This window comes from Columba livia, chromosome 1 (genome assembly GCF_036013475.1).
Source record: "Columba livia isolate bColLiv1 breed racing homer chromosome 1, bColLiv1.pat.W.v2, whole genome shotgun sequence".
In the NCBI taxonomy this organism is placed as follows: domain Eukaryota; kingdom Metazoa; phylum Chordata; class Aves; order Columbiformes; family Columbidae; genus Columba; species Columba livia.
This window is the reverse complement of record NC_088602.1, coordinates 129,191,328-129,215,244: the sequence shown is the minus strand read 5'-3', so window position 1 is coordinate 129,215,244 and position 23,917 is coordinate 129,191,328. Positions and strand designations below refer to the sequence as shown.

General features: G+C 39.5%; 1 gene segment (V, D, J or C); it reads left to right on the top strand.

Annotated features, from left to right (window-relative positions):
• The first annotated feature begins 6,725 nt into the window (after positions 1–6,725).
• On the top strand, positions 6,726–16,711 carry LOC102086601 (T cell receptor beta constant 2-like). The segment is given in 5 exon segments: positions 6,726–7,388; positions 12,317–12,652; positions 13,042–13,059; positions 14,187–14,293; positions 16,389–16,711. Coding segments are annotated over 5 exon segments (501 nt in total).
• Positions 16,712–23,917: the final 7,206 nt, after the last annotated feature.

Sequence of the window (23,917 nt, the reverse complement as noted above, 5' to 3'; positions counted from 1 at the left end):
AAGATGCAGTATTGCTTATTCTTCTTTAGGTATATTCTGCCCCATCTCCTCTCGCCCCCAGCTGCTCACCTCTTTTGGTGTCTGTTGCAATGATGTTGTATCCTCTATTACTCCTCCGTCGCTTCCATAACGATCATTCGGGAGGCATGCAGCCTGCAGACCACGTCCTGGTCACGGTCCAGCCACGCAGTCTCCAGATGGGGCTCGTTCCTCACAGCAGTCATCCCCTCGCCGTAAATTCTCCTTGCAGATCACGTTGGGGTCACCACTTGCAAGGGCCAAAAATCATGGACTCCACACAATCCAATGTGAATTCAAGTGAAGCCAATTTATTACAGAAACAAGCCTCCTTATATATGCAGTTACTTCCTGATCACTCGTCCACTCTCCAAGCATGCACTAATGGATTGCATATTGTCTATGTTCACGAGCTGTCCATGTGCCTGAGTCTCACTGCTGATAGGTCTGCTGTTTTCAGCTTTCCAAGGTGGCCCTGAAATTCCTTTGGGCCTGACTAGTTCAATAAAAAATCTCCATCTAATAGAAACCCATCTACACATTAACTTCAACAAAATCCCTCAAATCTCCCACAGTGCAGCAGCATCTAGTTTCAAATAAAAAAGGCCTTCAGAAATTGATCAACATTAAGAGCTGAGGCACTGCTGATGTGGTTAGTGAAAGGTAGCAGATATTTCTTAGGACTGGTGCTACAGAAGCAGAGCCAGGTTCTAGTCCACTACTTTTCCATGGACACTACCATATAATGAAGAAAAGAGTACAAAGCAGAAGGAGAATTCAAGCTGCTTCTGATGATCCACCCAAAGACAGGGTGTAGAGTGAGATTGATTTGAGTGGGAGGAGAGCTGACCTCTGATAATGGGCGTAGGAGGATGGCACCAGTACAGGTGGGAGGAAACATACCCAGGGGACCAGGTATAATTTACACTGTGGAAGGAACAGCTCCTTGGCAGCTTTACAGGCAACAGTGTGCCCTGCAGAATTTTTATTCACTTGCTCCACACACCACTTAATTGCAGGATCCCTCTCTTCCTTGCCCCAGAAATGCATACAATTTGGAGTTGGACCAAGGCATCCCTTCAAAGCAAAACCTCATGGGCAGAGAAAGGAAACCACAGAGAGCTACCATCACCCAGTGCTCCCCTTCTGCGGGACAACTGAAGGCTGAAATTGTCTCCCATCATGCCTCTGTCTTCATTACGTGCAGAGGTGAGCTTTTCATGAACTAATTGCTCTTCTGTCTCAGTCTTGGGAAAACTGAGGGCAGGGTATTATGAGGGTTACCACACCTGTCATTGCCTTTCTGTGCTCCTCTTTTTATCGCATAACCTAAGACTTACCTTCTCTTCAAAGACAGGGAAACACCGCATGAAAGAGCAAAAGATATCACTGAATCACAGGATGATTGAGGTTGGAAGTAGTCTCCAAAAGGCATCTTGTCCAACTCCCCTGCTCAAGCATGGGAACCTAGTGGCCCAGGACTGTGTTTAGACAGCTTTCGAATATCTCTAAACATAGAGAATCCCCAACCTCCCTAGGCAACCTGTTCCTGTGCTCAGTCATCCTCACAGTAAAAAAGTGTTTCTTGCATTCAGAAGGAACTCTCTGTGTTTCAGTTTGTGTTCATTGCCTCTGTCCTTGCCACTAGGCACTAGCAAAAAAAGCCTGTTTCCATCCTCTTTGCATCCTCCCTTTAGGTACTTATATGTTAATCAGATCACTCCTGAGCCTTCTCTTTAGGCTAGGAGTGTCAAACTCATTTACACTGGGGGCAACATCAGCCTTGTGGTTGCCTTCAAAGGAATGAATGTAATTTTAGGAGTGTATAAATGCAGGAGTAGTTACATTTATGCAGTCCCAAAATTACATTCAGCCATTCGAAGTAAGCCACGAGGCTGATATGGCCCCTGGCAAAAATGAGTTTGACAACCCTAAATAATCTCAGCTCTCTCAACATTCCCTCCCATGCGAGGTACTCCAGTCTCTTAATGTGGACCTTCACTGGACTCTCCAGTATATACATGTCTCTCTTGTAGCGAAGAGTTCAGAATTGGACATAGTACTCCAGGTGTGGCCTTACTGGTACTGAATAAAGGGGAAGGATTGCGAGTACGCGGCTGAGGGAAACATGCAGGCCGACTCAGTGTGAGTGATAAAGCATGATTCAACTTTATTGCCCGAGATAGCGTGTATTTATACCAAATACCATAATTATGCATACTTGTCTCTATCTAATAGGCTAAGCACTAAAAGGTTACATTTACTTACTCCACCTACTTGGGTTTAGCTAGCTATGCGCATCCCACATTCTTCTGACTCTTATCTCTTCAAGGATATCCTGACCCTGCTTTAGTCAGTACTTTTCCATTCCCCCCTTTCCCACAGCCTAATAGAAAAGCTAACTGAGGCCTACTTACGTCAACTAAAATGGGCTCTGCTCGTACAGTTGCTCGGTGGACTCACGTCCATGCTCCTTGAGCCAATCCCTGACAAAGGATCACCTCCTTGACCTGCTGGCAATGCTTTGATTAATGCAGGCCAGGACACTATCATGAATAGTGTGGCCAACAGGACTAAGAAAGTGAATTTTTCCCTGTACTCAGAACTGGTGAGGCCACATCTCGAGTACTGTGTCCAGTTTTGGGCCTCTCACTACAGGAAAGACATTGAGGTGCCAGAGAGAGTTCAGATAAGGGCAATGAAACTGGTGAGGGGTCTGGAGAACAAGTCTTTTGAGAACTGGCTGAGGGAAATTGACCTGCTTAGCCTGGAGAAAAGGAAGGTGAGGGGGAGACCTTATAGCTCTCTACAGCTATCTGAAAGAAGGTTTTAGAATGGAGGGTGTTGGTCTGTTCCACCAAGTAACAAGTGATAAGATGAGAGGAAATGGCCTCAAGTGGCGATGGGAGGTTTAGATTGGATATTAGGAAATTTATTTTCATGGAAAGGCTAGTCAGACATTGGAAAAGGCTGCCCATGGAAGTGGTTGAGTAACCATCCCTGGAAATGTTCTTAGGGCCATGGTTCTTAGGGCCAGTGATATCAAAAAGTCGGCAAAAGACTCCTTAACACTGTTTTTAAAGTGTTAAAAAGCAGAAATTTTTATTACAGCACTCTGGATGATCAGAAGATTGTTCCTCTAAGTGAGCATGCGCATGATTTTCACTTCTTGGTATTTATGACATATACCTATTGCATATTCATTTGTTTCTACCATTTAGTTAATGCATTAAACATAAAATATTTACATATCACACCCTTTGCCAGAAGTCCATCTTTGGTATTCAAGAGTCTTCATCAGGGGTCTCTTGTAGTCCCCAGTGGTATTCACAGTCTGGTGCCCCCCTGGTGTCAGCTTCTTGACCTAATTTCTTGAGCAGGCATATTGTCATTTTGTGCCGCTTCTCAGCAAAAGTCATGTAGCTCTTTCTTCATTTAGTGGAACATTCAGCTTTTCCAGCTTGCAAGCCTAGGACATCCTGCTTTGCCTTATATCCAGCCTCTATAAAGCTATTGTTTCTCTGTTAGGTTTCTGTTACACTATGCCTAGTCTTACTACATTAGGTGTAGTCTTGCTACATTATGCTAAGGGGTTTCTAAGAGATTTTTGTTCCTCTTATCACCAGAGATAGGTTAACTGTTGGACTTGATGATCCTGAGGGTCTCTTCCAACCAAGATGATTCTATGATTCTATACCATTAGACTTCTCTTCAGCAAGGACACATTGCTGGCTCACATTCAAGCTGCTGTCTACCAGCAGCCTTAGGTCATTTCCTGCCAAGCTGCTTTCCAGCTGGGTCAACCCCAATACGTATTGGTTCATGAGATTATTCCTCCCTAGGTGCAGGACTTGGCACTGCCCATTGTTGGGTTATTCTTCACCCATTTCTCCAGCGTATTGAGGTCCCTCTGGATGACAGCATGACCCTGTGGTGTATCAGCCACTCCACCCAACTGGTGTTGCCTGAAAAGTTGCTGAGGGTATATGCTCTGCGCCATCATCCAGATCATTAATGAAGGTGTTTCTCACCACAGCTGCTGTTTCTTGGGCCTCCTGTGAGACAAGAACTGACTTAAAACAGAAATAACACGACAGATAATTTTGTGCTAGGCATCTGAGTATTGGGTACAGAAGATGAATGTTTGGGAGTCAATATTGTTCTTTAGTGGAAAAATTTGGGTGCAAATCAATGGCCTCTAAGAAGAAGCTTGACTAGACACAGACTGGAATAAAAGACAAGCAGAGGAAAGGAAATAAGGGAAATATACATATGATGGCATAGCATTGCTATCTGCCTAGGGATGTGTATAAGCTCTGGCTGGGATGGAGTTAACTTTCCCTATAGCATCCTCCATAGTACTGTGCTTTGTATTTGTAGCTAGAAAGGTGTTGATAAATCAGAAGTGTTTTGGCTACTGCTGATCAGTGCTCCCACGTATGAAGGCTGCTTCTCCAACCCCACCTCACCCCACCTCTGCTCCAAAGGCCAATAGGCTGCAGATGAGCAAGAGACTAAGAGAGGACATAGCTAGAACAGCTGACACAATCTGACCAAAGACATATTCCATATGATATTATGTTGTGCTTAGCAATAAGAAGCTAAGAGAAAGGAGAAGGAGAAGGGGCATTCATTATTAAGGTGTTTCTATTCCAGAGCAACTGCTACATGTACTGAGGCCCACCTTCCCAGGAGGTGGCTGAATGTTGCCTGTTGATAGGCAGTAAAGAAGTCTTTTTGTTTTCCTTTGCTTCTGCACATGATCTTTGCTATAATGGACATGGAAAAAAAATCAAGGGACTGTCTTTCCTCTCTTCTCCCACTCTCACTCTCACTCTCACTCTCACTCTCACTCTCACTCTCACTCGCTCTCACTCGCTCATTTGAATTCATGACCTAAAAGACCTTTCCTTTTGGCAGGTTACAGATTAATATGAAAGATGGACAAGACTGGTCTCTACTGGTATGTCTTGGAAATTGCCTTATGGACATGCCCTGAGGACATGTTAGCACCACATAGAAACACTCCTTCAAAATTAATACAGAGTTGGTTTTCTTATTTTTCAATGAAAGTCACATGGGAGACAGTCTGTTAGTGACAGTAAGGACACTAATGGAGCTGCAGACTTGAGGAGAAGACAGAACAATCTTAGTTGAATTTTAGTAGAATGGTTTTAGACCCTGAATAAGTGGTGCTGGGATCAGGGGCAGACTAAAACCAAGGCAGGCAAATAATATCTGTTAGTAGTGTTATTATATAGGCAGAGCAAGACAAATAAATTTTTTTTAAAAAATTCAGTCTAAACAAAGGCAAATGTCTGTAGTCATTCCCATAATTAGTGACTTAAACACCTGTTTTTGCTTTTGTAGAAGAGGGGATATTGTAGAGGCACCTGAGATCACCTGTCCAATATCTTGGCTTCTGTAGTCATAGTCTTAGTTCTAAATGTTTCTCATTTCCTTCCCTGGGATGCTATCAGCTTTTCCCAGATGAACAGGCTGTGTCAGAAATTATGGGTTCTTCTGTGATATTGGAAACAAGAGAAAAAAAATATTTTTCTAGTAGAATTACCTTGTTTTGAATGATTGTGCCCTGTACTTGCAGTCTATTGTTTATATCAAGACAGAATGAAATTATTAAAGAGCAATATAAACAACACATTTACTGAAGGTACTTGGTCATGTTGCTATGTGTTTACCTTTTATGTGAGAAGATTAGGCCAGGATCTATGTACTCCAAATCTAAACTTCTTTGTTCATGTGCCTGTCTTTCCCAGTATTGCCTTAGTGTGTGCTGGTATACACAGTCTCGCTGGCAAAGATCTTTGGGCATTATATCACATTTGGACAAATATACGGGGCAAAAAAATACAGTTTTGTGTGTCCATTTAGTTATGTGTAAGAGAGGGAGATAGAAGCATCCTGTTACCTGTCACTGCAAGTTCCCACCTCCTTCAGATGGTCTCCAAAATGAATGCACAGATGAAGGCTTTTCATAGTCAGGGTCACAAACGCCTGGGAGAAGCTTCTACTTCTGCTTCCCATAACAGAGCAGTCAGAGGAATACAAACTTGAGAGCTCGACATCTTACTTCCCTCCCTTTCAGAGCAACTGTGACAAGTGCAGTACAGACCAAGGAGGATATTAATGATCAGGCCAGCCTACAAACAGAAACACCAATCTGTAGTAAGCAAATCATTCTCAATGCAATCCAGTTATAGCGGGCTCGACTTATGTTTGTTATCCTGGGGCAGAAGGAAAAGAGTTGGAAGCAGCATGAACACTGTCATGAAGTTAACAAATGAAAAATAACTGCTTTTAGAACCAGCTAGTAAAAGAAAAAATATATCTTACTTTTTAGTCTATAGGAAAAATTGTCAGGATTATAAATTCAGGGATAAGAGATACCCTGAGAAGTAATCAGACTATCACAGAGCAACAGAAATGCAAGAGGAAGCATGTGGCTTGTGGTTCCCTTGGCAATCTTTCACAGTGACTGGGTGACTAAAATGGGAGGGAGGAGCCACAGGTGGGATTATTTTTGTACAAGGTTGTATCATTGTGGGGACAGGTGGTCCACAATGATACATTGCCCAGGAAGCCTTTACAAAAACACATATGTGCATAAGCCTCGTGGGAGAGTATGTTAAGACAGCTACAGAGAATTCTGTAGCACAATGGGCATGTCCTGTGTTGGTTTTTCTTGACAGACCTAATATGCTGTCATCATTTGAGAACCGAATCTGGACTCTCTGGAAAATAAGCCAAGAGATTCTGAGACATTGAAATAATTCTAAGCAAACCAGACTGACTGCAGATGCACCTAAAACCTAACAGGGTATTCGAAGCAGAGAATTAGTATTTTTTTGTGATGCAATAATGTTTGCAACAGACCACAAAATAGTTCTACTGACTCATGCCTTTGAGGGCAAAGTTTTTCTCTAATCCTTCTCCACCCTGTTTCACAGGAGGTCTTAACGGATACCAAAGGTTTGACACCCCAGGCAACTGATCCTTCTGGACTCTCCTTATGTGGATTACTTTTAACCTATCAGAAAACTGAATGGGATACTGAAAGACTATTCAAGATGGCAGGCCTGCCATTGAAGAGGAAACAAATGGATTTAGTTCAGTGCTACAAAAGCGAGCCACTTATATGAAAAGGCATGTGACTATGACAACCACAGTGCAAGCATTATTGGATTATTAACTCTACAAGTTACAGAAAGGAAGACTTCACAGTGCCCAGAGTACCAGACTGACAGTAAGGAAGCTCAAGTTGTAGAGGAATTATATTTCCAGACAATGACAGCATCTACCACTTTGGATACATCTGGATGGTTTCTACATCTGCCAAATGAAAACAGCAGGTAATATCAAAGAGATAACATGGAGAAAAGTGAAAGGTTGTAAAACAAATTGAGGTGAAATACAGACAATACAAAGAGCTATAAAAAACTCTGAGAAATGCTTTTATAAATACTACAGATTATACTACAGGATTTCTTGCTTGTTTTCTGCCAAAGCCCTTCAGACAGAGATCTTTGGGATTCTAGATACAGTAAACATTGCTTAAGCTTCTGCTAAGTCAACTGCAATGCATCCCTTTTCTTAGCTTATGATACAACACTTTGTGACTGTGATCAACAATAACATGATTTTTGGCGATGGCACAAAGCTTACAGTAATCGGTAAGAAATTTTTATTTTCTCTTTTGAATCACTTCAAATCCCAGGTCCTCTCTTCAGAGAACTTAACTTTGACCTTTTTCTCCCTTTCATTATTAAACTGGTGTTCTCCTGATGTGCTAATAACCCAGTCTACTTTGGAGAATAGACTGAGTTTAGTAATCTAGGTATGGACACATATTTTACTTTAGAGAACAGAATGAGAGCATTTTGAGTGATTAAAAAGCAGACTATAGAAAGAATTAGGATGAGGAATTGGTTAAAAAATACATGCACATCGTAAGTATATTGTCTTAATAAATAGAAATCTGCAGAAAGCAGCATTCCCCAGAAGTACAAAAGGTTCTCCATAATGCTGGTTCTCCTGGGACTACAGGTGATTAAAGACAAGTCAATGAAAGGCTACCTGTTTGGAAAGAACTGAGTTGCAGTTACATTTTGGACAGGTCTAGAAAACATAATCAACACTATAAACTTAAATTTCTTTGGATATTTTCAGAGTAAACTAAAGCATGTGTTAACTCAGGTAACTGAGAAAGACAAATAAGTGTAGTAGCGTTTTTAGTTGACAAAACATAATCGACTCAGCTTTACCATAAGCAATACCAACAACTCACTGCAGCTGTTTAATTCCTTGTTGTTATAGAAAACTCTCCACCATACAGCAAATTTCTTTCCACAAAGCAGGCTCATCAGGGTGATAATAAAAAGATCCTTTAGAACAACAGTCTTACTATTTCAGAGCAGATCGTAAAAGGCTGCTGAAAAACCACAGAAACAAAATATGTTGTTAATTTCAAATAAAAGTAGCTCTCAGAGAATGTTTCTGGGCCATACTTCTTTATTTGGACTCTCCCCAAATCCAGGGGAAAACAAGGCTCCTTCTAAGACTCTTATAAATTATGGTGATCTCTTCTTCTCATTGTGTTGCTTCTGGAGTCAAAAGAACTGATGCCTCAGACTTTTTACATCATTCCACTGCAGAATAAAATTATGAGTGACAAAATTCAATCTCCATTGGAACAACACAACGATCAGAACAAGTTTTGAAATCCAGTCTGAATGTGAGGTGTCTGAGCTGATAAAAATGACTACATTAATCCCTCATTGACCATAGTCAATTATGTGACTAACTTTAATAATCATAGCTAAGAGAACAGAGAGAATAACAGCAGAGACTTCCTTCCAGGAGAAATGAAGGGATGTTTAGGAACTGCTACAATGGGGAGAGTGAGCCAGGGTCCCATGTTATATATAATACCACAAGCTATTTTGTAAAAAAAAAATATATATATATATATATATTTATTTTACAAAAGAAGAATATTATTGATGCTGAAAGGAAATTAGGAAATTAAGGAAATGAGGCTGTTGAAAATAAGCAAACAAAATTACTCTGCATATGGGAAATACTTTCTAATAGTACACCTAGATAAATAGATAAATGTCCTCTAAAGAAATGGTGAAAGCTACAACAACTGATTCACCTAAGCCTGAAGCAAAAGGACTTTGGAAGAGGTGTTTCTGAGATTGATCTCACCTGGTTAGACACACAGATGTGGTGGTGTTCCTTTATAGGCCTTTCTTTTTTGAGGGGAGACACACCATAAATTAATGTTCTTTGTGTTTCTTTTCCTGCTTGTACTGCATGAGGGGAGGGTTAGTCCACAGGTTTGGCTCAGAGGACTGAGAGTAGAGGTTTTCCTGCAGCTGCAGACCAGTGTGAATAATGAAAGACTGTACTTTGGCAGTGGGACAAAACTCACAATCTTAGGTAAGATGGAATTCAGATATCTGATATATCTGATACTGGTTTAGGGAAAAAGAGAATTCTTAATTAGCAGAATAATGATCATTTTCCACACAGCCATGAGGACAGGATCAATGCTTTATTGGTTGCTTACTAAAATGAGGTGTGCTAACATGGAAGCATAGGATTTACAGACACCAATTTTGAGATCCTGGTGTCCATTGCCTCTGTCTTCCCTTAGTGGGAAATTCATGAAGGGAGAAAGGAAGAAATAATTATGTTTCCTTCCATTCTCCAAGAAAACATTATAGAGGTTGGGAATGAAAGATCCTTCTTCAGTCTGCAAGTTTTTCTATCATCTGTGTAATAATGAAAAACAACATTCCAGAGGCAGAGTCTGGATTCTTGTGTCTGCTGAATCAGGCAAGGTAAAGAGTAGTCTTGTGGGTACTTCGCTCCCCTCTCCATATGTGTTGGACAGGCTGCCTAAAGTTGCTCTGAGACACTGGCTTCCTCTAACAGTTCTTTTCACAACTTCTAATTCTCAAAAAGGACTATGAGCTTTTTCTCGGTGCACTTTTCTCCTCTATTCTATCTCTTTTCCCCGTTTGCTTTCTCTGCCTTCTCCCCTCCCAGGAAAGGATTTAACTTCACATAAATCAAGGCATTTTGGCTTTTTCCATCTGCTAGTGGCACATCTGATGGCAAACTGTAGAAATACACACTGGTATCTGCTCCTTTAAGCAGTGCCACTTTAAGGAACCAAGGGGCTGTCAAGAAGAGCATAATGACATTGCAGGTTATAGTCCGATTGTGTACAACTGTGCTTTTCAAATGCACAACTTACCTTTGGAGTTGGCACTGTGCTCAGAGTTATAGGTGAGTAACTGTGATTAACCAAATTGTTTAATGTGGAGGATACTTGAAAATTTTCTGCGCATTAACGTAGCATATATGCAGATGATTTTAAAATGAGAGTTGGAGTGAGAGATAAAAAATCATGAAAATGACCTTGCCATGGTGGGAATGGAAGAACTATGTTACTTTTTCTCCTAGGTGAATTATAAATCTGTGATGAGGAATGCATGAGTTTATGCATGGAAGTGATTGAGCATTGTGCCAGTGTCTGCCATGAACGCCGTGAAAGATGAGAACAGAATGGGCTGTTGATAATACTTATTTTCTGATTGTCTTTGCTCTTGCTTGTACCAGTCTCCTTGTTCCATTTCAAGAGTGCTCATTTTCTGCCTTTCTTTGACTTTCCAGTGGTCTGATCATTCTTTCTGTCTGTTTTTTTAAACTTGCCTTCCTCTTTGTCTTATTTTTTTTTGTTGGTTTTAGTCTGTTAAATGTCCCTCCCGATCTGTTTCTGTGTCTTTCCTCATTAGCCATTTAGGCTATGAGCTAATGAACTTATGTCAGAGATACTTTTAGGACAGGACAAAAAAAAGCCAAGTACTAGAACGGAGCAGCAAAAGTGATCCATCACTTCTCATGGCCACCAGGAGGAAAACAGAGCAGTGCCAAACCTTCTAGGGATTTATGCCCGTTACTATCTAGTTACCTCTTCTGAAGACTGTACAAGCTCATACATTTCCACAGCAGGGATCTTTGTAGAGTAAGCTCTGACAATTGTGATTAAGGTTAACAGTTGAAAGTAAACACTAGGGCTTACGGGTCAAGATCTACGCAAGACATAAGTTTCTGCTAATTCAGCTAATTCTCTCTGCTCTAGAAAGGAGGGAGTAGTCAGGAAGAACATTACAATTTATAATGCCTTCTTACCAAAAGATAAGTTTTCTCTTTAGCTCCGTAGTTCGCTCTGCATCTCTGCTTTCATGTGCACTCTGTAGACCTTGTGGGTTTATAATGCTAGATGAGTAAAAAAAGGCACTGTAATAGTATATTTAACACTTCAATTCAATCTTAAAGGTCTCTTCCAACCAAAACAGTCCTATGATTCTGTATGGAAACAAACAAACAAGCAAAAGGTGGTGTTTAGTGTCACTGCTTAGCTTCTGAGTACCATCTCATTGTTCCCTTGTATATCCTTATTGACTGTATAAGTCTGTTGTCTTTAGTCTTATATCTAGGTATTAAACACTTTAGGACAGGGGGCATCTTTCGGTTTGTAAGTGTATAGAATCTTGCACCATTTGGGGAAGGTGCATAGTCTAGAACGAGGGCTTCTCATACCTAGGATAACCTAAATATTATCTAACATAAAGAGATATTTCACAGTTTTAAAAAGGATGGCAAGTTAAGACCTAAAGCAAAATTTGTCCCAAGCAGATTCAGATCACCTATGTGAAGTGTCCTTCACTTCAGAAAGTGAAAAAGATTAGCATCTTCCTTTCAAGTCCCCTTTTAGACAGGGGGAGGGGGGCAAGTAGAGTATCACCTGGCAGTATAATTCTGAACACTGTGATAACCATCCTGTATTACTACATCTCCAGGAATGTAAAACAGTCAGTTGAAGATGCTTGTTCTTTATAATACAGACTCTTACCTCTTAGTACAATATTACAAATACAGGCTTTAGAGCAGTATAGGGTACTTTTCTGCCCGCCTGTTTGCTCAGCTTCTTTTCAGGTTTCCTATTCTTCTGACAGAGACAATACTAGAAATTCAAACACATGCATTTCTGTAGCCAGAGGTTTTATGTTTCTGTGTAATGAATGAAGACAAATGCTTTCAGTTTTCTGCTATCTACCTGTCTAATAGATACTGATAATCTAATAGACAGTTGTTAAAAGGCTCGCTCTATCAGGAGTTACACATCACAAACACAACACAATTTTAAGGGTTTGCTTATTGAAGACAGTAATGGAGGCTCTAGCCCATATTACTTTTATTTCAGGAGAGCATGATGAAATCATACCTCCAGTTGTGGCCATCTTTTCCCCATCAAAGCAAGAGATCCAACAGAAGAGCAAGGCCACGCTGGTATGCCTGGCCTCTGGTTTCTACCCTGACCACCTGAATCTGGTCTGGAAGGTGAATGGTGCTAAGAGGACAGAAGGGGTGGGGACAGATGAGTTTTCCACATGGAATGGGAGTACCTACTCACTGACCAGCCGACTGAGGATCTCAGCCAGAGAGTGGTTCAACCCTTTGAATCGTTTTGAGTGCGTTGCCAATTTTTTTAAGAATGCAAAACTGGAATCGATACACAAAGCAATCTACGGTGATGCTGGTGAGTGAAAAATGTGTATCACCATCCTATACAAAGTAGAAATGACAAATCAAAAGGGTGTGGGTTATGATGTGAAACACATCTACATGCAGCTTCCATACAGAGTGTTGTTATGGCACAAGTACGTATGTAATATGGAGGTATTTGCATATTTCTCTTCATATTCCCAGGCCTCTGTATCTACATTATCATTATATATCTATAGTTTTTCAAAGGTTTCTTAAGATTTTCACTAACAAATCTCTATAGTATAGTAAGATGTATAGTATAATAGAATATATGGTATAGTAAAATGGATCAGGCAATATATTATAAACTCAAAGTTCTAAAATTTATGTTCTGTTTGCATTGAAGAGAAATATGACTTTCAGTTCATCTTTGTCTTTCAGGTTGTGCACTCACGGAAGGTATGTGTGTCTTCTCACAAGCAAATATCTATTTGTATTTTACTTCCATTTTTACTGACACTAAGTACAAGGTGTGTGAGGTTTCTAGTACAAGAATAACTTGTACTTCCTCATCTAAGTAGCTTGTATGATAGAGAAAAAACAAACAAACAAACAAACAAACAAAACCCACCACCACCAAAAAATAAACAAACAAAATCCCCACAAAAAAACAAAACAAAACAAACCTAACCTCAAAAACAAACAGACCCCCCCCATGATTCTGGGAGGGTTGTATGTGTACGGTGTATATAGCTGTGTTTTTGATTTAGCTCTTCTTTATGATTCCCTTTTGAAATAACAGAAGAAATTGTGGAGTATTCCTATAGACTGTAATTTGCTCTTTTTATAATTTTTTTCCAGTGCTTAACTTTGTTTTCTTTTGGAAAGCTCCTTGCTCAGACATGAAAGAAAAAATTATACTTAGCAAAGTGACATAAATATTCAGAATTCTGATTATTTCTTCATATCAAATTCAGAATACTTCTCATTAGAAGTCACATTCCCCTCCAGATTGTGAGGATGTCCATATTAAAAATTGTTTCTTTCCTCTATATATGCATATCTACACACTCCTGTTTTTCTCCAACTGCTTTAATGCTTCAGGAATCTTAAGGCTGAAGCAAAATCAGACTGGTGTCTCAATACTACTGCAATTCCTTAAGAGTGAAAAAATCTATAAGACAAAAGTTCTAGATACCATGTTATTCTTGGCTATATAAAACTTCCCTGATATATCAGCAGGACTCACAAGGCAATAACAAGTGAAAAAAATTAATATCTTATGATTCAACTTAGAGTTCATAAGAGGAGATTAACACAAACAGCCTAGTTTTTCAGTAGGTGTGGCAACACAATGCTTAAGCATACCCAGTCAGGACATACTTCTTAGCATAAAGCAAATCTCTTTCTTTCCTAGGCTTCTTTGTATCACAGTGCTCTCATGCCAAAAGAGCCATTCATTTGGCTCTAGTTCCTTTGTGTCGCTTAGCTAAGGATTTCAAGAGTTCTTATTTGATTAAAGCTACATTAGATCTAGTCTCTCATGATGATGGTAATTCAATACACAAAGTATGTTTGATTTGCAGAGTCCTACTTGCGATATGGGAATTCTCTGAAGCTCACATACCTCATTCTCTGTGGCAAAGCCTTGCTCTATGCAGTTTTGGTAAGCGGTCTGGTGTGGACAGCCAAGGTAGGTTAGTGTGCCACTTGCAAGTGGATCAGTGGATACAGACTAACTCTGTTATCAGCTGTGGGGTTGTTCTCCATATACTCTGCTGGGCTTTGTGCAGGCTAATATGAAAAATCACGAGTGATGAGTTTTCTATTACTATTTTTCCATTACTGTTTTCCCAGAACTCAAAATCAATACTATCTAGCAGAGCAATTCCTTCTCAAAGTACTATTAACACAGATTAAAAGATGGACAACTTGTCCAGAAAGTGAATAAAGACATATCAGATATGTACTACTTTTCTGTAAGCATTGAAAAGGCACTCATGCCTGCAGTAATAAGCAGGGGATTAGATGACGTACATGGGATAAATCTGAACAAAGATTTACAAAGAACCATGGGATAAAACTGAATAAATGGGAGAAGTTTAACTAACTACCAGGAAATACTTTTTATCAGTTAGTTTCTCATATGGCTGAAAGATACTGCCTGGAAGCTTCAGCACTTTTTCCTTTAAAAAGTAGGATGGGGAGAGGTATTTGAAAAGTGACTTGGTAGAGTTGAGGGTGAATATGAGCACAATCTCCATTATGTTTTCATGTCCTTTTTCAAGAATACCAGATGGAATAGGTTTGTACTTTACTGAAAAAAAACAATAAAATCACAGAATGGTTTAGTTCAGAAAGGACTTTTAAAGATCAATTGGTCCAACCCCCTTGCCATAAGCAGTGACAACTTTTACGAGGTGAGGTTGCTCAAAGGCCCATTGAACCTGACTTTGAGTGCTTCCAGTGATGAGGCATCCACAACTTCTCTGGGCAACCTGTTACATCATCTCACCGCCCTCATAGTAAAAAATTTCTTCCTTATATCTAATCTAAAGCTACCCTGTATAAGTTTAAAACTGTTGCCCCTAGTCATGTCACTACAGGCTTTGATAAAAAGTCTTTCTATCTTTCTTATAAGTCCTCTTGTATATTGAAAGGTTGCAAGAAGGCCTCCCCAGAGACTTGTCATTTTCAGGTTTCTCTAGGAAGACAAGTTTCCACAGCTTTCTCAGCCTTTTCTCATAGGAGAGGTGTTCTATCCCTCTGATCATTTTTTGTGGCCCACTTCAGGACCTCCTCTAACATGTCCACATCTTTCTTGTACTGAAAGCCCCCAGAACTGGACGCAGTACTCCAGGAGAGGTCTTACAAGAGCAGAGTAGTGGGCCACAATCACCCCTCTTGACCTGCAACCCAGGATTCGATTGGTGGTCTGGGCTGCAAGGGCGCATGGCTGGCTGGCATAAAATTTTTCATCCACCAGTATCCCCAAGTCCTTCTCCACATGGCTGCTCTCAAGTCATTCATCCTCCAGTCTGTACTGATCCTTCTGATTGCCCCAGCCCAGGTGCAGGAGTTTGTATTTGACCGTGTTGAACTTTATGATGTTCACATAGGCCCATTCCTCAAGCCTGTCCAGGTCCCTCTGGATAGTATCCCTTCCCTCAAGCATATCTACTGCACCACTCAGCTTTGTGTCATCTACAAACTTGGTGATGATGCATTCAATCCCATTATCAATTACACATCGTTTAAGGTATTTAATGGTAATGGTCCCAGTGTGGACCATTGAGGGAAAACACTTGTTACTGGTTTCCTCTTAGACACTGAGATGTTGACTGTAGCTCTTTGGGCACAGTCTTCCAGCTAATTCCTTACCCATGTAACAGTCCATCCATCAAACCCATATCTCTCCAATTTAGTTGCAGGGCACTGTGTCAAAGGCCTTTCAGAAATTCAGATAGATGACTTCTGTACCCTTGTTCATTGATGCAGTCACTCCATTACAGAAGGCCACCAGATTTGTCATCTAACACACACATTTTTGTGTAAAGATCTTATTTCAGAATGTAAGTAAATAATTTGTACAAGTACACTTACTTGGTACAAAAGAAGAGGACAAAGCATGGAGATACAACAATGTATTTTCTGTTACTGCTATGAGGAGACACAACAGTTGGGACACTGATAAATATGGTCTATTATTTCCTAGATCATTATATTTGTTCATTTTGCCTTCTTTTTTTAATTTGTTTATTTGCTTATTCCATTTTGTTTTTAATTAGGCTGGTGACAAGTTGTATAGAGAATAATCGAGTCCGCTTCATCACAACAGCATGAACACAGCAAATTATTTCTACCCTTCCACAGCAAAGAATCTATGCTTCTGTCTAAGAACCTCTGAATATAATATCTTGATGGTTTTCTGTCCCCCTCCTGTTCTTTCTACTTGTAGTCACTGGTGGGTCTTCCCTGTACTTCCGTATCATATTGTATTGTATCATATAAAATCAATCATATAATATCTTTAAAACTAACACCTTCTTAATATTCAGAGGCTGAGGACCCCGCTCCTTGAACTAAGAATAAAGTTTTAGCTTCTTCTCCATTCAAGTAGTATGAGTTGTTTTTTATTTGGTCTTCTGTAGCAATAATGTCCTACAGCACAACTTCCAGCGATGTGTAGTATCATAAGGAACTCACATTAAAGAACATTCTCTGACAATCCTTATAGGAATAGTGAGGGGTTCTGTACCAGGAAGTGGTATGGAGCTGAGGCGCTCACATGTCTGGATCTGTTAGTAGCATCCCTGTTTGTGTGTTTCTGTCTCTATTGATTTGTGTGGCTGGCTGTGTGTATATTGTGTATGTGTTTGTACACCTGTTGGGAATACACGCTGAACCTCGTGAGTGGGTGGACCTAGGGAAAGGGATCTGCAGCAGCCTCACCAACTATTGGCCTATTTGATTCAGTAACATCAATTAAAATAGTTAGAATTTCTGATTCATTTCTAGTCATCTTAGAGTATTTAGGACACTAACCAACCCATGCCTACTGCATAGCACTAGACAGTGGTACATTTTGTCAGCATTAGGAGAAATAAACTTACTATGTTTCATCCCAACCTTGCCAATAGTTTTTGTGCCACAGCTATTCAGAATAGGTGAATATGAACCAAATCTTAGACTAAATGAAGAAAAGAAAAATGAGGTTGGAAGGTAGAGGAATGATCCTGTGATTTTTAGAACTGTAAATTTATGGACGAATGAAAAAGCTAGAACTCTAGTCTTTTTTGGTATTGCCCGTAGTATCATGCATGTTGCCAGCTGGGAAGTATGGAAGTTTCCACACCTACCACATTCATTTATTATGAAATGTAACTGCCACTGCTGTTACAGAGTTTGTCCAGTCTGTTGGATCTGCTTGAGAAGGAATTGCTCCAGGCTTTAGGACAAGTCAGGAACACCCCTGAGAAGAAGAATGAACACATATAGAGAGCTACCTATCTTTGATTATGACCTGTGTTAGTTGCTTAAAATGACCGGTACATAATTTAGGTGAGTCTTTGCAGTGTGGAAGATGACCCAGCCACTCCAGATTACAGAATAGCCACAGATGGTATGAAAGAGCATCTCTCCTTTATTGTCTCCAATCAGTGCAGTCTTGCAAAAGAATAAACTGGGTAAATGCCTTCTTTTATTGGAAAAGGTAGACCTCGAGCAGGCCTCAGGCTGCCAGATAACAAATGCCAATTGGCTTCAGACATGGAGAAAGTCAAAGTGATCACCCTGGTGGTGCATGACTCATACCAGTGTTGGCTCATGCCAACCATCTATGAGAAATATTTGAGACAAGAGCTCCTCAGACAAACAAATTAATGAATTTCCAGTACTGTAGAAGACTGAACCTGAGGTCCACATTCAAATCCAGGTGATCAGTCTGGACTTAGGTTGGAGTGAGCATACTGTTTATCTGAGTCCAGGGTGCTGGCCACAGTGCACTGGGGTCTTGATTGATGTGTTTGCTGTACTCTGTGTGCGCACATGCCAGAAATCGTAAAATAAGAATTGCTGTTTATGCACTATACACAGCCCACTTAGTAAATATGTTTTGTATTCTATGTCACTGAGTGGTGTTTTCTTCTTGTGACTATCTCACCCCTAAATAACCTCATGTCAATAACTCTACACTCTCCTGTGTTACTGCAGCTGTGCTGTTTAGCTTCCTAATAGTATTTAGCATCTGTATGATGTGCTCAAACCTACATCAGCACTGGTCTTGTTTTCAGCCTATCACAGCCATCTCCCCTTCCTGTTTCTCATTAGATATAAATACAAGATTATCCTAGTGAATGGTAGTGGGGCATAGAAGACAAATAACACAGTACAACTATGCATACAAAGGTATAGAAGCCTTTCTGTTTTTCCAGATATCTCTGTGTGCTGGTTTGACTGAAAATGGGTTATTTTTTTATGTGCAGTTAGAAACCTTTCTTTTTCATAGCTAGCATGCTCATTATTTGGACTTAGTTTGAGAACAAGCAGATAACACCCCAGGACAGAGGTAACATTTTTAATTGCTCTGGTCTGAGAGCCAAGGACACTCTGAATGCTCTGCCCACAGGTGTGAAGTAGCGAGGCAGAGATGGAGAAGACCTTGACTGACATCCAGATTGATCAATAAGAGTATTCCATCCCATTAGCGTCATGTTAATTATTTCAGGAGAGTTGGGAGTTGGGATCTTCCAGTTTTGCTCTTCCATTTTCTCTTGTTTGCTCTTGCTGTCGAGCCAGATTAGTTCAGTTGGAACGTTTAGTCCAGCCTTTTTGCCATTTTGCAGTGGCCTCTAAGCCTTTCTGCCCTTTTCTTCCCTTCTCTCTCTCTGGGATTGGCTTTGGGACCAGGTGCTGTTTCCTAGGACTGGCTGCTCAGTGTGTTTGTGAGGAATTGCCCTGAGTATCTTTTATTTCTGTTTTATAAATATACACACACATATGTGTATATATATATATATATATATATATATTTACTAGTAGTGTATTAGCTTTTTGTAACTTTTTTAACTGTGTTTATCTCAATCCAAGTTTCTCCCTGCCCTTTTGATTCTCTCCCCTGTTGGCAGGGGTAGGAGAGGGGGTGATTGAGCAGCTATCATGGTTATATTGCTAGCTTGGGTTAAACCACAACATTCTGCAATATAGAGACATGCAAGACAGCCAAGACCATCTGTTTTCTGAAGTTCAGTGTGCATAAGCACAGACTCTTGCATTTTCAAAAGTTTGTCCTCAACTACTGGTGGTGGAGCTGAAGGAAGCACTTATTTTGTATGAAGCTCAACTATTGTGTGAAAACTAGTGAGACAGTGATGCTTTCCTTTAGGAGACATTTACAAAAAACTCCCCAAGAAAGGACAAACTCTGAAACTTACTCTGAGATCATACTCCTGAGGAGTATGTCCAGCAAGAAAAGGTGGATAGGATATAGAGAATCTTCTACTGATGCCCAGAAGTCACCCACATAAAAAAAAATCATTTTGTCCTGTAACTAAATCCTGATAGGATTCTTGTTTATCTTCACATGGGAGAATTTCTAGTCTAGACTTCATTGCAGATTGTATGTGTAGAAATACATTTTGCTCAGTTGATCACTGTCCTATACGTATTCCCACAATTACAGGACAGTTTCAAGCAAGTCATCCTCTGAACAGAAATCAGCAGGTTTGTGATCATTAATGAACATCCACAGGCTAACCACATTGCTTTATGCAATGTCTTTCTTCCACGTGTGGCACTGGAAGATTCTGTCTGGGATGAAAACAAATTAATTCAATATCATCATAAAAAAAAGTATAGTAGTTTCAATATGTTTACAAGCACACTTCTTGCTAGGAAAAAACATGATGTCAGCTAAGTGACTTCTAGGAAGGCGGCTACACAAGGAAGTCGACTATATCAACCCTTCCACTCCCCCATTTATCCTTTTAACAAAATCCATGATATTATATTCCAGTTTCCTGTAGAACAACATTTACACCACTTTTGGGGAAGTGGATTCTGTGGACTACTTGTTAGCTTCGTCAGCATTCTTGGAATGTCTCCTGTGAGCACCATTCCCTGGGATCGGCTCCCAGGATGACAAATCTTCCTGGATTTTTCACATGACATATTCATACTATTCCCTCCAATTTTCATTATGGGGAGGGTATATATCTACATAGTCTCTGTAGTATTGTGATATATATTCAGTAGTTTTGTCCTGGGACCCAGGTAACAATATTAGGTAAGGAAAAGAAGCCTACAGTTTTAACAAATACATGACACTGGATTTTTTAATTATTATTTTTTTTTCTTAGAGACAAAAAGAAATCTTTTGTATGAAAACTGGGCAAGAAGGAAGTCAGGAGAAATTCCAGAAACTCAACTCTTCTGTAGCACAGTTTAGTGATGGCAGAAAGGGAAGGTATTCACTGTTTCTGCTTTTATTTACAGCAGGTGTCTCAGATTGAATTCTGAAACTAAGACAAATACAGATGGAAAGAGCTATTTCCTGGATAGGCTGGATTCACTACATAGAGTGCCTTTTGGAGAAATATACTGACCGTTTCAGCATATTCTTCTGCAAAAGTACAGTATTTTGTAACAGATGGGAGCATAAAGGTCGCATCTGATTGTGTACTCCTGAACAACAGGCTTTATGTGCAGTTGAGATTTTCTAGTGGCTGACAATTCTTGTACTTCTTCAAAATATTGTGCAAACTCAAAACTGTACTTTGGACAGGGCACCCAGCTGACAGTGCTTCATACGTTTCCTTGGGTACTTTTGTTTCTTACTGTAAAATATTAATTCATTAAAAAATAAAATGCTGACATAAGCAATAAAATATACTAAAAGGCTGATCTAGGAAACAAGGTTAAAATTAATTACTATCTTGGCAAAAGGCAGCTAGAGTAATTGTTAAATTCACATCCATGTATATAAAGGAGGAAAAGAAGTCTCTATTACTAAGCACATTAATAAACTAAAAGTTATCTGGATTCTGTGTGAGATCAGAAAACCAGGACAAAAAAAATAAAAGGATTGTTTAATTTTACTGCAGTCTCTGAACTTAAAAACATTGGCGATTCTGTCATATTATGAAAGGAACCACTACATGCATTCGTTAGTCTTACAGTCCTTCCTTGCCATTCACTCTGCATATTGTGTTAGTCTAGCAGAAACTTTCAGTATGACCAACACAGCTGTTCTAACGTCTTTGCATTCCAATTTAAAATAAATACAGGAAAATCAGAAAGGGGCAAAACTTTAGAATACATTCCATTATATTTGCCTGCATGACTGGTGAGAAGAGGAGCTCTCTTCTATTTCTGGTATCCATCATCTAAGAAAATCCTCACACACCTGCTAATAAAAAATAGGCTGATTTCTAGCTAAAATCAATACAGAATTCAAGGGTGGTAGAGAAGATAACAGAACACTAGCCAGATGAGAAGCCATAGCCTTTCAGGAGAGGCATGGTAGCTGCTTTTTCTTTCACTGTGTTCTTACTCAAGATAAGCTTGTTGACAGTACCAGTCTCATTGTAGTAGTGAAGAAAAATTCAATTAATAGATTAAAAGTCACCTATCCATTAATGCATTTGTTTTTTTGGAAGGGATCTGATGGTAGAGTTCAGGGGAACCTGGCATATCTTTTTTAATATCATTATCAGAAAAAAAATTATATCTTAGTGCTAGAGGACAGATGGGTATAATCCCATAAAATGGAGGAATTTTGCCTGCTCTGTGCTTGTCACTTCTTCAATCTTCTCCAAATACTTCAAAACAGGAGAAAATATCATATTGAACAAAGAGATTCATTTGGTGTTCTGATTACAACTACCACTTACATAGTCTCACAGCTGTTTCAAACAAAAAGGAGAACTGTTTTCTGAGAGAGTGTTTTTTACAAAAATGTCTTTATGTTTCAAATTCACAAGACATGAACAAAAGGAGTACTTTTCGATTCTCAGCTAAACAATTTAATGTCCCTCAATAACTCACATAAAGTCTTAACATTTGCTTCCCCACTGAGGGAGGAAATTTGAGTTGATTTCTCCTTTACACAAGTTCAGAAAACACAGAGGAACAATCTTATCTATTTGGACTTCTGCCTGCAAGATTTTAGCAATTTTAACAGTAATTTTAGCTGTGCTTACATTGAGCCATGGTGGTTTGGAACAGGAATCAAGCTGACTGTTACAATAAGAAAATGTTGTTTACAAAGTATGTTTGAAATAAAAAAAAAGGAAATCCAGAAATATTGTTTTCTTCTCAATTATTTCTTTTTGTATCCATATTTTGTGTTTTAGTCATATTTAGGTTACTCCGTGTATCAGTGAGAAAGGTGATCAGTCTAACAGTTGCAATTGTTATTTTCATAAATAATTTTTGCCACATTTTTCCTGATCATTACAAAAGACTGTATAGGCCATTTTTGCTTTTAAAAGACTCAAGGTAATAAACAAAGATACAGGAAAAAAAGAGGAACATGGACAAGGTATGACTGGGGGAGCCCCTAGAAGAAGGAAGATGATATAATTTGATTCTCAAAGTGAAACTCATAAGCTGAAGAGAATTTGCCGAACAAGGCACTAACTCTCTATTCAAAAACTGAAAGACAGATTAAAGGACAAATTAGAGCCCTAATTATGTATTTTAGGAGGAGGAGGATTGATTTGCATATCTGAATCAACATCTCCCGAGAAATGTGTATAGTAGGAATTCTTTCTAGTGGCTATGATAAAATTTCACCTTGAAAAGAACATCTAGTTTTGGGTTCCTAATCACTTGAAGCTGACAAAACATTAATTATGGGAAAGTAGAAAATAGATTTTTTAGGTTAAGCACCTGATCATAGTATGAATTATAGGAAGGAGGGTGCGTGGATGAGGGATTTCCAATTAGGCAGTTCCAAATTCTACAGAATTAAGTAAGGGATGAGAGCAAATATCAGGCTGTGTGATTACACTTCAGTCTGCTGGACTGTGAAATGGTAGGGTATATGATGGAAAGTGGCCTAAAAAAAAAGGAAAAGTCATTATCTGGGACACTTAACAGCCAGGCATTTGCTAAATCTCATGCTTCAGGTAGTATTTGTAGGTTCATGACAAAGATGACGCTTAGCACTTGAACAGATGAAATGAAATTATTTTTTTTGTTAAGCTTGAAAGAAAGGGAAATAGAAAAGGTGGAGGACTGCAAGGGAAGGATGAACAGAATCTTCCCTATGGTCCTGGTATTGTAGTGCTGTAGACATTACCTAGGTGAAGTAGCATACTGGATCTCCAGGGTCCAGTAGAGCTCTTTCAGGGGTGAGGAATCTTTCAGGAGTGGCTTTTCTGGGTACAGTAGGTTAGGAAACAGAAATTTTGTGCCAATAAGGAGAAGGAAGAGAAAACAAGCTCCTCAGACAATTATTATATGAAGCTCAGTGATAATACTGTATTTTGAAAAAGGAACATGTCTAACTGTTCTAGGTAAGAAAAAAAAAGTGCAATGGAAGGATTTGAGTCAGGGAAGCTTCACTAAGAAGGCTAAAGATGGTGTTTCAGGAAAGACAGGTCAAGGAAGATGGTGATGGTAGGAAATGTGAAGAAGAAAGGAACAAATTACCTGATTGAATTATTGTTATTAAATTTGCCTTGTGAATAGGGCAGTTTAGTGTTAATTTGTCAGATTAATGTAACTGTTTAACAGAATAAACTGAAGAGAAGGAGAAGGATGAGGCAAGACCAAAGAAGAAGAGACCTCAAGTCAGATAAGTGTGTTCTGGAAG